Source organism: Xyrauchen texanus, chromosome 12 (genome assembly GCF_025860055.1).
Source record: "Xyrauchen texanus isolate HMW12.3.18 chromosome 12, RBS_HiC_50CHRs, whole genome shotgun sequence".
Classification (NCBI taxonomy): Eukaryota; Metazoa; Chordata; class Actinopteri; order Cypriniformes; family Catostomidae; genus Xyrauchen; species Xyrauchen texanus.
Genome location: NC_068287.1, coordinates 41,564,374 through 41,578,933, shown reverse-complemented (window position 1 = coordinate 41,578,933; position 14,560 = coordinate 41,564,374). Strand labels below are relative to the sequence as shown.

Below are 14,560 nucleotides of genomic sequence, written 5' to 3'. Positions count from 1 at the left end.
AAGTTTAAACTCTTGTTTTAGCACAGCAGTTGATTGACAGGTAAATGTGTGATGAGCAGGTTTAAGTACATTTAACTAAAACCAAGTAATGCTTAATTGTTTTTTAGATATAAACATGTTCATTAATTACATGAAGCAAGTCCAGTTATTTTCATATCTTTAGTGGTTTTCACCATTTCAAAGCTGTTGCGATAACAAACAGTCCCACCGTGACCCTATTTCACGAATGGACTCATTTGATTATGACACTGGGATGCATACAGGACAGATTAGCGTTTACACCTTAAATACGATATGGTCACATGCGTTTTTGACCACATTTGTATGTGGTTTTTGTGATCCAATCACAAAACGTTTTAGACCCCATTTAGACCTGTATTTGCAAATGTGATCAGATTATCCAAAACGCATCTTAAAACCAGGTGTAAACGGGGTCTTAATGTATTAATGTAAACATAACGTAATAATGTCAAATTTGGTAAATGCATTTAAAAAAAAAAAAAAACATTTATAAATGTTCTGCCGACTCAGTTTGAAAACCTCCGTTCTAAAATAAATTCCATAATTTCTGGTTTGTGTGCCAATTAAAGTCAACCCATATACAGTAAATGTACCCATTAATAAAATCATTAATATCATATTTTTTTTTTTTCGGTAATTAATGAAAAACACCATTGTGCTCAAGTGTAATATATTTTTAAAACAGTTTTAAGAAATGCTTCTTCTTCAGGGAACTTTAGACATTGGTTTCAGACAAATAAAACATAAAATCATGTCCCTTAAAATATTTATTGGAGACTGTAACGTTAAAAACTAGAAAAATAACTAAACCCTACTGGAAAGACTCAAGTGGGTCAAATTCATGGGAACCTAAATATATATAATGACTACGCTATGAAACTCATGTCACACACACACACCTCTAATGTGCTTTGTCAGTATCCACACCACTTAATTTAATGGTCTTGCCATATTTTACTGCATCTCGACAAGTTAATCAGTTCACAGGTGAAAACTGAATATTTAAACAATCTTACTGACAATGGTCAACATCCTAAAAAAGAGTGAAGGATAATGGTGCTTAATGTAATATGAAACATTCTATTATTTACAGTTTACTTGTTTCCATGGGGGCATGAACGCATATGGATATGTACAAAATCTGAAATCAGCATAAGGCATTTTTGTGAACTAATGAAAAACTGAATTTCTTTTTTTTAAACCCACTGGTGGCTAAACCACTTTTTAAAGCAAAGGGGCAAAATGGCCACATGTATAGTGGAAAAAAGGACATACATTACATTTCTTCCCCTCTTAAATCAGGAAGAAACCACAAATGTATTAAACACTCTGGGAACCATTTCTAATCATGGACAATTGAACAATGATGCAATTAATAACTGGAGTTAATGCTTGATCATTCAATCAACCCTGCTTATAGAAAAGTTTTTTCTTCTTTTTCTTTTTTTAATAACAATAAAAAATAAAGTATCACAAGATGCTAAAGACAGAAGAACAAAAAAGTTTGCAAAAAAGTCCTTGTTGCTGTAAGGGGATGGCTGATGGTGTCCAGGTGGAGTGGAAAGAAATGGGTGATTGAGCAGTGGCATTATTGGCCTGTGCTCCTCTATAAGTCTGATGGAGGCACAGCTCTCTGTTCTTTGGCACTTAGGCTGGTAGACTCAGCTTCTTTCCTTTTAACACTGTGGACCAGACAGAACATGTCAGAAAATTAAGCATGAAGATTTTTTGTCTTCCTGGTCTTTTCTCTGTAATAAACCTCTGAGGGGAAAAAAAAAGCCAAATCCCCTAAACTAATGCCAAACAAGTCCCTAGTCATGCATGGATGAACTATTAACAATAAGACAAGAATATGTATTTTGAAAGTAAATAAGAAATGTTTTGTTATAATTTTTAGGTTGACTTATTTCAGGAAGGTCAAGATCAGACATACTTCATTTCGTTTTACACGCATAACCCTATGAAGGTTTAGGTGCATATAAACTCACCTTTAGTGACATAAAGGTAGAAGAAGTCACAATAGAGAATCGTCTGAACGGCCCCAGCAACGATGGCGATCATGTCAAAGAATCCCTCAAAGTAGAACCTCCAGATCCAGTTGAAGAGGTATAGGGCACGGTAGACCCCCAGACAGAACAGATAGTGGGTAGTGATGGTCTCAGCCTCGCCGGTCTTACTAATCATGAAGAGTTGAGGCAGGATGGCCACTGACTCGAGATAGATGGAAAAGGTCCACAGGATCTGTTATCGCAAAACAAATAATATATTACTTTTTGATTTGATAACCAACCAGAGGAGCTAACAGAATTATAATGAATACGTTCTAATAGGGTCAACTCAACAAGATGTCCCGGCTCTGCACTGCACTCTCATACCTGATAAATGGGATGTACATGACCGTAAGTATTTTTTTGATATTATTTTTACCCCCAAACCTTGTGCAAATAATGGTAGATATTCATTTCACCCTGGTGCATATAGTGTCAGATACTATTTGCACCCACATTATTACTAATGTACAGAATAGGCATCAATGGAGTGCATTTATTCTGTTTATTTAGAGTCCTACAGACACACTACATTAACCCCTAAACCTAGAAAAAAATAACCTTGGTTATTTATATATTACCCCTGTACGGTTAAATCTCAGCGATATGGGACTCTTAAAAGTATTAACAAAAAAAATTGAATCAGGGAAGTTTCTGAAATTTGGATGATTTTACACGGAATAACCCAATGAGGTTATATTCGTTAACATTAGTTAACTACGTTTAATAACAGACCCGATTTTAAATGTCTCTCTGACTCATTATTCAATTGGGCTACCAAAAGTAAAGATATATTTTTTTCACAAATTTGATACGTTTATTCATTTCCAAGATGATAACCGGAGGCAGGGCCGTTTCTAGGCATAGGTGAACTAGGCGGGACCATAATTATGAGGTCGTTTTGCCAGATAGGGGCGCCAATGACGAGGTCACCGTGCCAGACGGCAACAAACAGACCTCCCCGCGGTGCCAATATGGTCAGAAATGTCCCGAATCGGACACCCATCACTTGCAACATGGTGAGGTCATGCAAGTAGGTATAGCTGCAGGCCGAAGATCTCCAAATGGGGTGGAATCTCCAAATGAGGACAAGGTTACTACAGAAGGGGGCAGGGTTACTCCAAAACAGGGTTGCGTCAACTCCAAAAGTGTCCGTCACTTCTACTCACGGTTAGGGGCTATCTAGTCTCAGCCTTAGACGGCACGCCCAAGGTCTGTGCACTTACTGTCTGATGCTTATAGCACACAAAACTGGAAAACGCTTTATCGATCAGTCAGCGCAAATCTTAATTCCGAGAGGTGACGCACACAGTACGTTTTATCAGTCCGCCTGGAAGCAGTCTTCACAAGGTTCCGCTTTGATATAATGAGCAATTTTGAGGATAAAATAATCACAGAATTTGCCCAAGTTAGCCAGGTTAGTGACATCAAATCTTTTAAAGACATTCAGAGTTTTGTTTGAGGCACGTAGCAGAAAGTAAAGCGGATATCCACGAGCAGAGCTGCATTTTCTGCTTTCTTACTCATTTTATGCTATTCTCCCGTGTGTTGTGTGCAATCACTCGCGGAGACTCGTGCACCATTATATAAATTACCCCCACCCCCATCTTTTATTATGGTGCGATACATCTCCAATAACCCAAACAACATTACGGGCACAAAACAACCCGTAATGACAAAACCTGACCTACTGTGATTGGTCGCTTTACATGTCAGCAAGTTAGATGGCTTTTCCTGTCCTGACCAACTGAAGCAGCTATAAACCCCAGATCTATGCCGCAGTCATAATTCTGGCTACGTGAGACTAGGGGCTCCTTATATCAATGCTGGTGGTTTGGAGCTCCCACCCATTTTTGGAGCTCTGCCTGCTGCTATATACTTCTCAGGTCATGGGACAACAATGTAGCACACTACTACTATTCAAAACGTTTATCATAGAATTATAGTAGAAGGCAGTATGACTGCAAAGTATTCAGTTAGTAAGCTTGTTCCTTATTCCAAACACAGTTATAATGGAAAAAGGTGGCAAATGCTCAGTGAACAGTTTGATCAATTGCCTCAAAGTTTGCTTTGATCTTTTAGTCAGTCCTACCTCCAATGGAGAGAAGTCGTGGTTGACCAGAAAGGCAAGGCCTCCCACTGGAACCACTAGGAACTCCACTCTGAAAGTGTCATGGTTTCCATCGTAGGTTGCTCTGAATTTGACGTAGATCATGTATACGGTGGCATAGGCACATCCAATGTAGATAAGCTGTTTTAATGAAAAAGCAAATCGCCTATTAACCATGCAAGGTACAAAGTGTAAATATAACCACATTCAACTGTTTACTCTAATGCAAATGATCATGTGCCAAAAACAGATTGTTTCAATCCTCAGTATCAATATGCAATTGTAAGTTTTTGTTTTTTTACACACACATTCACAATGGTTTAGTTTCATACTGTATATGGAAAAGTTCTCCTTTCGTAGTTCTTACCTTCATGGATGTGTTGTAAAGAGAGATGAAGGCCGTTAAGAGATCAAGGTATCTAGTGGTGAAAACCAAGGCGAAGAGTATCTGGCTCTTCCCAGAGATACCTGGGGGTAAAAACCATTTGCACTCAACCCTTTAACCAATTCTTTAAACTGCAAACTATAGCACAATCCTGAGATAAGCTAGTAACCCTTGCAAAAGAGTTGCTATATCTCTGTCAATGGAGTAGCATTACCTATTCTTACAAGGGCCACATAAAACTACATGCACTGCCACGTCAAAGCGAGGTATGCATTGCATTTTAGGAATGTATGGTGAATAACAGGAGGAAGATCTTAGATGCATGGCATTTTGCTGTCATAACAACGCTTTAAACATATCACAAGTGCAATTTTGGCCCCCAGATACATTTTCAAGGAACATCTGAGTAGCCAGTTATTTACTCTGTATACTGAACGTGCTTCATAGCATGAAAATGCGTGATCTGGATGACAAAACCAGCTGTTTTCAGTAAACTATTACTAAATTGCTGAAGTTGGTAACTAGGCCTAAAGTTTCTTGATTGAAAGCAACACGCCTGTACTGTGCATTTTGAAATAAGCCTTCAAATATATACAAGCCAGAGCTTTAATAGCTGACACAACCTGCTAAATATCGACAAATCTGTATATTTAAACGAAATATGCTTTTTGTATTCAAACTATATGGAATTCAGCAGCTCTCAAGTCAAGCTAACCCACTAGCTTGCTAGCTCAACAAATTGCACTTCATATTAATTGCTTTATGTTTGAAAATACATTCACAAGACCCTTTCCTGACAGCTCAACCCAGTCTAAAGGGTCCCTTAACATTTAAAACAGCACAAATGTCAAATTAAAAATGCGAGACATGTATATTTTGTGTGAGTTGAGCTCACCTGCGCACGATCTGGTCTTCCATATCTTGAGCAGCAGGATGATGATGGCAGCTAAATGAGACAGATCTCCGGTCAGTCTAAAGAGATTCATGATGTTTGTCACTCTCTGGCTGTTTTGCGGCGTTAAACAGAGCGCAGGGTGTTTGAGATAACTGTGAACCGGCTCAGTGCCGCTCTCCTCCAGCGCATTCCTCCAGGAAATATGGCGAATGAGGGGCGACGTGGCCGGTGGACATGACGTGGCAAAGATCGAACCCACAATGAACGCTGGGAAATGTAGTTTACGCGGATGCTGGTATTGCCACGCACGGAGTTTGACCACGCCTATTGATTCTATCTAATGACTACTGGTAACCATGGTTTCTGTAAATAAATAAATAAATAATATTAAATGGCTTTGGCCACCACTGACAATGTATTGCATTTTTCATGTTAGAGGAAAAAAAAACCCTAGCTAAAACCAGCCTAAGCTGGTTAGCTGGTCGCCTGGATGGGTCAGGTTGGTCCGTTCACTGGTTTTAGAGAGTTTTGGTCACTTTTTAGCTGGTCAAGCTTGGAGATCAACTGGCCTCCCAGCAAAACCAGCAAAGCTACAGTTTAGCCAGGTTGGGTGACAATCGTAAACTAGCTAATACCAGTTAATACCACCTTAAACCACCTAACAATCTTAGACTGGTTTTAGCTGTTTTTTTAAACAATCTAAACTGGTCTCCCAGACTGGTTTCAGAGGGTTTTGGGCACTTTCTAGCTAGTCAGGGTGGAAGATCAGCTGGCCTCCCATCAAAACTAGCCATGCTCCAGTTTAGCCAAGCAGGGTGACAACAGTTTAGACTACATAAAACCACAATACAGTCTTAGACTGGTTTTGGCTGTTTTTTAAACAATCTTAGCTAGTCTCCCAGACTGGTTTTAGAGAGTTTTGGTCACTTTTTAGCTGGTCAAGCTTGGAGATCAACTGGCCTCCCAGCAAAACCAGCACAGCTACAGTTTAGCCAGGTTGGGTGACAATCGTAAACTAGCCAATACCAGTTAATACCAGCTTAAACCACCTAACAATCTTAGACTGGTTTTAGCTGTTTTTTTAAACAATCTAAACTGGTCTCCCAGACTGGTTTCAGAGGGTTTTGGGCACTTTCTAGCTAGTCAGTGTGGAAAATCAGCTGGCGGCTGGCCTCCAACCAAAACCAGCAAAGCTCTAGTTTGGCCAAATTGGTCAGCTGAAATCAGGTAAGTCCAGTCTAGGCCAGCTAAAATCACCAAACGCTTGAAATCAAGCTTGCGATGCAAGGTGCATCTGTGTTCATGTACTTCCGTAGAGTGTGTTTGGGCCTTAATGGTCAGTGAACATTTTTACTAAATAATACTGATTTTGGTTTGTTTTGCACCAAATCTAATCGCATAACAATCATGAGTCTCATGGAATAATTTATTAGACTTCTGAATTATACTTTTGTGTCCTTTTAAAGCTTGAAGAGGTGGTCACCATAAACTGCCATTGTATGACATCACAATTTCTCCCTTTGTGTTAAGAAAAATAAATAAAGTCTTATAGGGTTATAACAACACATGGGTGCGTAAACAATGACTGAATGTTCGTTTTGGGGTGAAATAATCCTTTAAACCAGCTAAGACCAGCAAACCAGCTGAGGCTGGTGCAAGTTATTTTTTTCATTGAGGAAGTTACCAGAGTTAATGAAGGAACAATAACTGTGGTAGATGGTATTTGGTTACTATAATTGGTCAATTGGTATTGGTGAGGAGATGAGAGCATTTCTCTCCAACATGGAGTGTTTAGTGTAAATAAGACCAATAAACAAGCATTGTATGCTTTTGTACAGCTATAAGGATATTTAATGCCATCTATAGGCTTAGACTCAAATATTGGGCTCCTATGTAACTTTTAAACACTTCTCTTTCATGCCATGTTATATGTTTTATTAAAGATAGGGCACTCAGGTAGAATCTGATATAAAGGAAGGAGGATCGGTCTATGTCATTTCTGTTTTATTTGTCAGTTAAGCATGAGACCTTTGATTCGATGCCTAACAAATTGCAAAACAACTGAAAAGACAAAAATGAAAGGACCCACAAACTATCGTAATTTCAGCAGGGAACTCTTCACCATCACATGTCTTAACTTAACCTCAGGTGAGTTTCAGAATTTAAACTGTATATTTTTTTCAATGCTCTGTCAGTAAAATGCTATACTAATATTTAGATACTCTCTTGTATATATTCAGTTGAAGTCAGAAGTTTACATACACATAGGTTGAAGTCATTTACCACTCCACAGAATTAATATGAGCAAACTATAATTTTTGCAAGTCGTTTTGGACATCTACTTTGTGCATGACACAAATCATTTTTCCAACAATTGCTTACAGACAGATTGTTTCTCTGTTAATTGACTATAGCACAATTCCAGTGGGTCAGAAGTTTACATTAAGTTAACTGTGCCTTTAAGCAGCTTGGAAAAATCCAGAAAATTATGTCAAGCCTTTAGCCAATTAGCTTCTGATAGGAGGTGTGCTGAATTCGAGGTGTACCTGTGGATGTATTTTAAGGCCTACCTTCAAACTCAGAGCCTCTTTGTTTGACATCATGTGAGAATCAAAAGAAATCGGTCAAGACTTCAGAAAAAAAATGGTGGACCTCCACAAGTCTGGTTCATCCTTGAGAGCAATTTCCAAATTCCTGAAGGTACCACGTTCATCTGTACAAACAATAGTGCACAAGTATAAACACCATGGGACAATGCAGCCATCATACCACTCAGGAAAGAGACACATTCTGTCTCCTAGAGATGAACATATTTTGGTGCAAAAAGTGCAAATCAATCCCAGAAAAACAGCAAGATGCTGGAGGAAACAGGTAGGCAAGTATCTATATCCACAGTAAAAATAAGTCCTATATCAACATAACCTGAAAGGTTTGGCCATAATTATCATCATAATGTTTTGAGGAAAAAGGGTGAGGCTTGCAAGCCGAAGAACACCATGAAGTATGGGGGTGGCAGCATCATGTTGTGGGGGTACTTTGCTGTGGAAGGGACTGGTGCACTTCACAAAATAGATGGCATCATAAGGAAGGAAAATTATGTGGATATGCAACATCTCAGGACATCAGCCAGGAAGTCAAAGCTTGGTCGCAAATGGGTCTTTCAAATGGACAATGACCCCAAGCATACCTCTAAAGTTGTGGCAAAATGGTTTAAGTACAACAAAGTCAAGCCCTGACCTCATTCCAATAGAAAATACGTGGGCAGAACTGTAAAAGCATGTGCGAGCAAGGAGGCCTACAAACCTGACTCCGTTACAGCAGTTCTGTCTGGAGGAATGGGCCGAAATTCCCGCAACTTAATATGAGAAGATTGTGGAAGAATGACCAAAACATCTGACCCAAGTTAAACTATTTAAAGGCAATGCTACCAAATACTAACAAAGTGTATGTAAACTTCTGACCCACTGGGAATGTGATGAAAGATATAAAAGCTGAAATAAATAATTCTCTCTACTATTAATCTGACATTTCACATTCTTAAAATAAAATATAGTGATCCTGACTGACCTATTACAGGGAATGTTTTCTACGATTAAACGTCAGGACTTGTGAAAAACTGAGTTTGAATGTATTTGTCTAAGGTGTATGTGAACGTATTACTTCAACTGTAAATATTGTAGGATGTGCTGGACAATAACAGCATGAAATATAAGCAATCAAATGTTTTTAATTCAAATTATTCAAACAGAAAGTTATTAATTTATACTGTTCTTTTGTGTGTATATGTATGTACATGTATAGATGTACATTATGTATTATACTGTTGCAATACACTATTCCCAATTTGTAATTCCCACTTTTTTTCTGTTTACTCAATGTTTATTCTTGCTATCTTCTTGTACTGTCTATATTATATACAGTATGTAATAACCCTGTAAAAAAAAAAACAATGGTTGTGTGTTAGCACAGTTTGGCAGATAAAGTTATTTCTGATTCGTATTTATTTCCCAGTTCTTTCAGTGAGCGGATGCAAAGTAGAAGTCCAACAGTCTAAAGAGGTGATGAAGCGAAAAGAACAACAATCCGTCTCTATTCCATGTTCTTTAAACATATCCAGCTGCCCAGGCCACAGACCTGACCAACTGAGCTTCTCTTGGTATGTGCTCCGGAACGACACTCACTACCAGATTGATTTGATGAGCCAATCAGTCAAATACACACTGGAGGATCAGAATCTGAAAATCAACTCTTTGTCAACACAAGACTGTGGTGTGTATTACTGTGCAGCGGCTCTGCGTGATGTGGCGCTTAATGGGGCACAAGTGATTGGACAGGGGACCCCTTTGACAGTGTCAAGTAAGGCAAATTATTTAATTTAGAAAGCACTTTTAAAAACAACATAGTTGAACATAAGTGCTGTGCAGCAGAGACAAATAATAGCAATAGCAAAGAAAGAAATTATGGATACAGGAAAGATTAAATTAGATTTAAATTAATATTCCAGGTTCAATACAAGTTAAGCTCAATCGACAGCATTTGTGACATAATATTAATTAACACAAACATTTATTTCGACTTGTGTCTCATTTTCTTTAAAAAAGGCTTCAATCTGATTTACAGTGAGGCACTTACAATGGAAGTGAATGGGGCCAGTTTTTGAATGTTAAAATACTCACTTTTTCAAAAGTATAGCAACAAGTCATAAACAATATGCATGTTAACATGATTTTAGTGTGATAAAATCACTTACTAGCCTTCTCTGTGTAAAGTTATATCCAATTTCACAACTTCATTGCAATGATGATGTAATGTCAACAAACCCTAAAACCATCAAATGACTGTAAAACAATTTAAACTCAAGTAATACATGAATTTTAATGTAAGTGCTTTTATAAAATGAACCTTCATATTGCAAGTACCTCACTGTTTTTTTTGGTTAGAGAAAAATGACGTACGAACGAGTTTTAATTATCTTTTGTGGTAATCAACATTATGCCCCAAATGTTGTTGATTGACATTAACTTGTATTGAAACTGGAATATTCCATTAATATGAGGGATGAATAGAAGAAAAATAAACAAAGAAATTGGAATAAAAATCAATTGTATTAAAAATATTCAAAGATATTCTGCTTTAATCGAATGCTAAAGAGGTTTTTCTCTCTCTCTTCTTTTGTTTTAGTGAAATTGTGCTTTGTATTCAGAGTGGGGCTTTAATATCCGTAAAGCTCTTTTATTGACATTGCTTGTCCTACTGATTGTGTACAGTCTCCTCATCATGGGCATTCTCATCTGCTTAAAGGTACATTTGAAGTTACAAACCTTTTATTGCCATTTTAATGTCACAATAAATATTAAGTACTTTCTACATTGAATAAGATAGTTTAAGAGTGAACTTGAAAATATTAAGTAAATTCTACATCTGTGCTCAATTCAAGCATGTAAAAATGAATGCTCTAACTTATAAGTAAATATTATTTATGATTGTTTATCTTTGCAAGGCATCATCATGTATAAGTTCTAAAGTAGAAAATCTTGTCATATTTATTCACCAATTTGAGTTAATTTCACTGGTAAATAAAATGAGTAAATTTTACTTAATTTTTCAAAGTTAGTGTTCCAAGCATGCACAAGGCTTTAATAAAAATTGAGCTTGCATTATTTACAGTTTGCCAGTTTATTTACACCGTTTTTATCGTTGATTTTGTTGTTACATTTGGGAACTTCTTATTTTGTGAAGTCGGAAGTAAACATTATTAGCATGCAATAATCTTGCCTGTGGTAGGCTTCAATATGTCATGTGGTACATGATTAAACATGTTTACAAGAAAGTTTAAAACATGACATTTTCATATAACATGTTTATTTTTATTTTTGTACATTTAATTAAGTACCATATAAAGTACATCAGGTTTGTAAGTAAAAGTTACTGTATTAACTGAAATGTTAAATTTGCTTACTTTAGTCAATATCATGTCATGAAGTTGATTTGATTTTAAAACTGTGTGCAAAAACTTACAAAAATAAAATTAAGTAAATATTACTTATTTTTTGTGTAAGTAACACATCCACTATAATGTCCCTCTTTTGCTTAAGTAATCAAATAAATTCAGAGTTACAGTGGAAGTGAATGGGCCACATTTTGGAGGATTTATAGGCAAAAATGTGAAGCTTATAATTTTATAAAAGCACTTACTTTTAAATCTTCATCCATTTATTATGTATTTGAGATGTAAAGTTGTTTAAATTGACATTTTAGGGTTTACAGGGATATGTCGTCATGACAATAAAGTTTAGATTAGTCCGAAAATTTGTGACACTAAAATCATGTCAAAATTTTTGCATCTTGTGGCTAAACTTTTGAAACTGAGCATTTTATCATTTATGGACTGGCCCCAGTCACTTCCATTATGAGTGCCTTAAAGGGTAAGTTCACCCAAAAATGAAAAGTCTCTCATGATTTACTCATCTTTAAGCCATCCCAGATGTGTATGTCTTTCAGTCTTTGGCAGAACCGAAATTAAGATTTTTATAAGCACATTTCAGCTCTGTATGTCCATACAATGAAAGTGAATGGGTGCCAACAGGCTGCTGGCTGTTTGACGGTCCAAAAGGCACATATAGGCAGCATAAAAGTAATCCACACGACTCCAGTCGATCAAATAATGTCTTCTAAAGCAAATCGATAGGAAACAAATTGATAATTAAAAAGTTTTTAACTTTAAATCGTTACTTCTAGCCATTTTTCTGTTAGAAATGGCCTAACTCTCACGTTCATGCCTCTGTTGTAAACAGCTCCGTGATGGGTTGACTGGGAGCAGGAAGCGTTTTCTATTTAAAGTTAGTAAATTTGAAATTGTCTATTTATATTTTACACAAGCCTATTGCCTAAGCCTATACTTTTATGCTGCCTAAATGTGCCTTTTGGACCGTCAAACAGCCAGCAGCCTGATGGCACCCATTCACTTTCATTGTATGGACATACAGAGCTGAAATGTGCTTATAAAAATCTTAATTTTGGTTCTACTGAAGAAGGAAAGTCATATACATCTGTCAGGACTTAAAGGTAACTAAATCATGAGAGAATTGTAATCTTTGGGTAAACTATTCCTTTAATAAAACTGAGATTTTTGCTTATTATCAAATAATGTAGGGACAAGTAAAAAAATGTTTTACTTCTTTGAACCCTGAACATTTATTTTATAAACATGTATTTGTTTGAACTGATAGACTGGACAAATCAAATCAGTCTTTAAAAGAAGACGGCGGAAAAATGAGACTAAGGTATTGTTTGATTTCACATATCAAGCAAATATAATATACTATTCTCCAAACGTGCTTGTTTCATCTTTCTTTGTCTTGTTAGAAGGACTATCCGAAACCAGAAACGGTTTTCAGTGGGGTTTTTTTCACATTACTCTATTATTACATGCAAGCATTTTATTTAGCAAATATAGCACATCCTAGTGCAACTTTAAACTGACAAGTTTGCTGTGCAATGTGACAAACAAGTGCTTGTTATCGCCTAAAATTGTTTTGAATCTCCTCTAGTCTAAAGGTCCTCAAACACAGGACAGGAGTGAAGATAATTACCAAAATCTGGATGATTGAAATACAGCTAAACCTCTGATCCATGCTTGTACCTTTGATCTGCAAAACCATCCGCTTGGAAGCAAAACTGCAAAACTACCACTTTGGGAAAAAGACTGTACAAAGCCTTGAATTGAGGTTAACTGAATATATTGTAATATTGCTCGGCACGCAACATTTAATAATAATACTCACATGCTTACTCGAGTGTGATATTTATATATGAAATATAATCCATGTTGTAATATTGTGGCTGGGTAAATCAACGTTGCAACATGTTGTGTTGTCTCTGTTGAAGTAGCAGAAGTTATCCTTTCTCATACATAATAGTGTCATTTTGTAATGCATTGATAAAACTGAAACTACATTGTTAACTTTAGTAATTTGTTATGCTGTTATTTGTGTTTCATATGGGGGCGTTTCACCCCCTTAGTTTTTGATTTTTTGTTGTCTGTTCTTCAACAGCACATCAATCATTTCATAAGTGACCTGGTCATCTTGGAAACCCCATAATTATTTTCCAGATCAATAAAAATAAAAACAATGCATTAGTTTGCAATCCATGGTTAAAAAACTCCAATTAGCCTGTTTACTATTTATTTACAAATTATTAAAAAACTGTTCAAACAGTACAATCCCGTTCAGTCCCATTTCAGAACACCTTGTTGGTCTTTCAGTCTCTTTTATTTCTGTAATAAAGTAGCCTATTTAATTAAATGAATACATCTGAGTTTGTCTTATGCATGAGTGCTGTTTCTGGCATTTCTAGTGTGGAATTATGTTATCATTATGTTTTTAATTATAATAATTGTAGTTTTAGTACGGGTTGTGACCGTCCAAACCTTTTAAGCGTACCTTATAAAACAGATATTTTATCGTAGTAAACTCCACACACAGTTCACTCCTAAACAAGGGCATAGCCAGGAAATTATGTTTTGGGTGGGCCTCAATGTTTTGGGTGGGCCTCAATGTTTTGGGTGGGCCTCAATGTTTTGGGTGGGCCCCCTCCCCCTTAACAACAGAGCATTCAAACAGATCTTTCACTCTTCCAGAAATCAGATTTTTTTATATACATATATATATTTATATATATATTTTATAAATATATATTTTAAGTAATAAAATAATCTCTAATATTCTGAGTGGGCCTGGCTCTAGTTTAGGGGGGCCCAGACCCACCCCGGGCCACCCTTGGCTACACCTCTGCTCCTAAAGGATTGTGTAAAACATGTATAAGATTAATTAATTAAGTGATGTGCTGTTTCCACACAAAAGTAGTTTATTCAACACACTGAAGCATCTCCACCATATACATCCATTAAAAATGGTGTACCGCCCATAGAATATCTACGGGACCGCAGCGTTCTGCTGTTTTATGGTAAGCTTGTGGGCTTGAAGGGCTCTGACAGAGCGCTTAATTGCCGCAAGAGGTCGCCAGGACAACAGCTAAAACGAAATATCGCGATGATTCGCTCTGTATAATTCCGTCGCGAACTGTCGTCCGGCCTTCTT

General features: G+C 36.8%; 1 protein-coding gene across 1 annotated transcript; it reads right to left on the bottom strand.

Moving 5' to 3' along the window:
• Window positions 1–1,297: 1,297 nt before the first annotated feature.
• Window positions 1,298–5,679, bottom strand: LOC127652787 (ER lumen protein-retaining receptor 2-like). Its single transcript, XM_052139162.1, has 5 exons — window positions 5,460–5,679; window positions 4,547–4,647; window positions 4,162–4,320; window positions 2,010–2,262; window positions 1,298–1,703 (listed from the first exon to the last, which is right to left on the bottom strand). The coding sequence occupies exons 1-5, from the start codon at window positions 5,548–5,550 to the stop codon at window positions 1,669–1,671; spliced, it is 639 nt and encodes a 212-aa protein (XP_051995122.1). The 5' UTR covers window positions 5,551–5,679; the 3' UTR covers window positions 1,298–1,668.
• Between the last annotated feature and the right edge of the window lie 8,881 nt (window positions 5,680–14,560).

Excerpts from the sequence above, each read along its gene's own strand:
- LOC127652787 (XM_052139162.1), bottom strand. The coding sequence starts at position 5,550 with ATGAATCTCTTTAGACTGACCGGAGATCTGTCTCATTTAGCTGCCATC. Across the intron at positions 4,648-5,459 it reads GAAGACCAGATCGTGCGCAG|GTATCTCTGGGAAGAGCCAG; the intron begins GTGAGCTCAACT and ends TTTTACCCCCAG. Across the intron at positions 2,263-4,161 it reads ACGACTTCTCTCCATTGGAG|ATCCTGTGGACCTTTTCCAT; the intron begins GTAGGACTGACT and ends TTGCGATAACAG.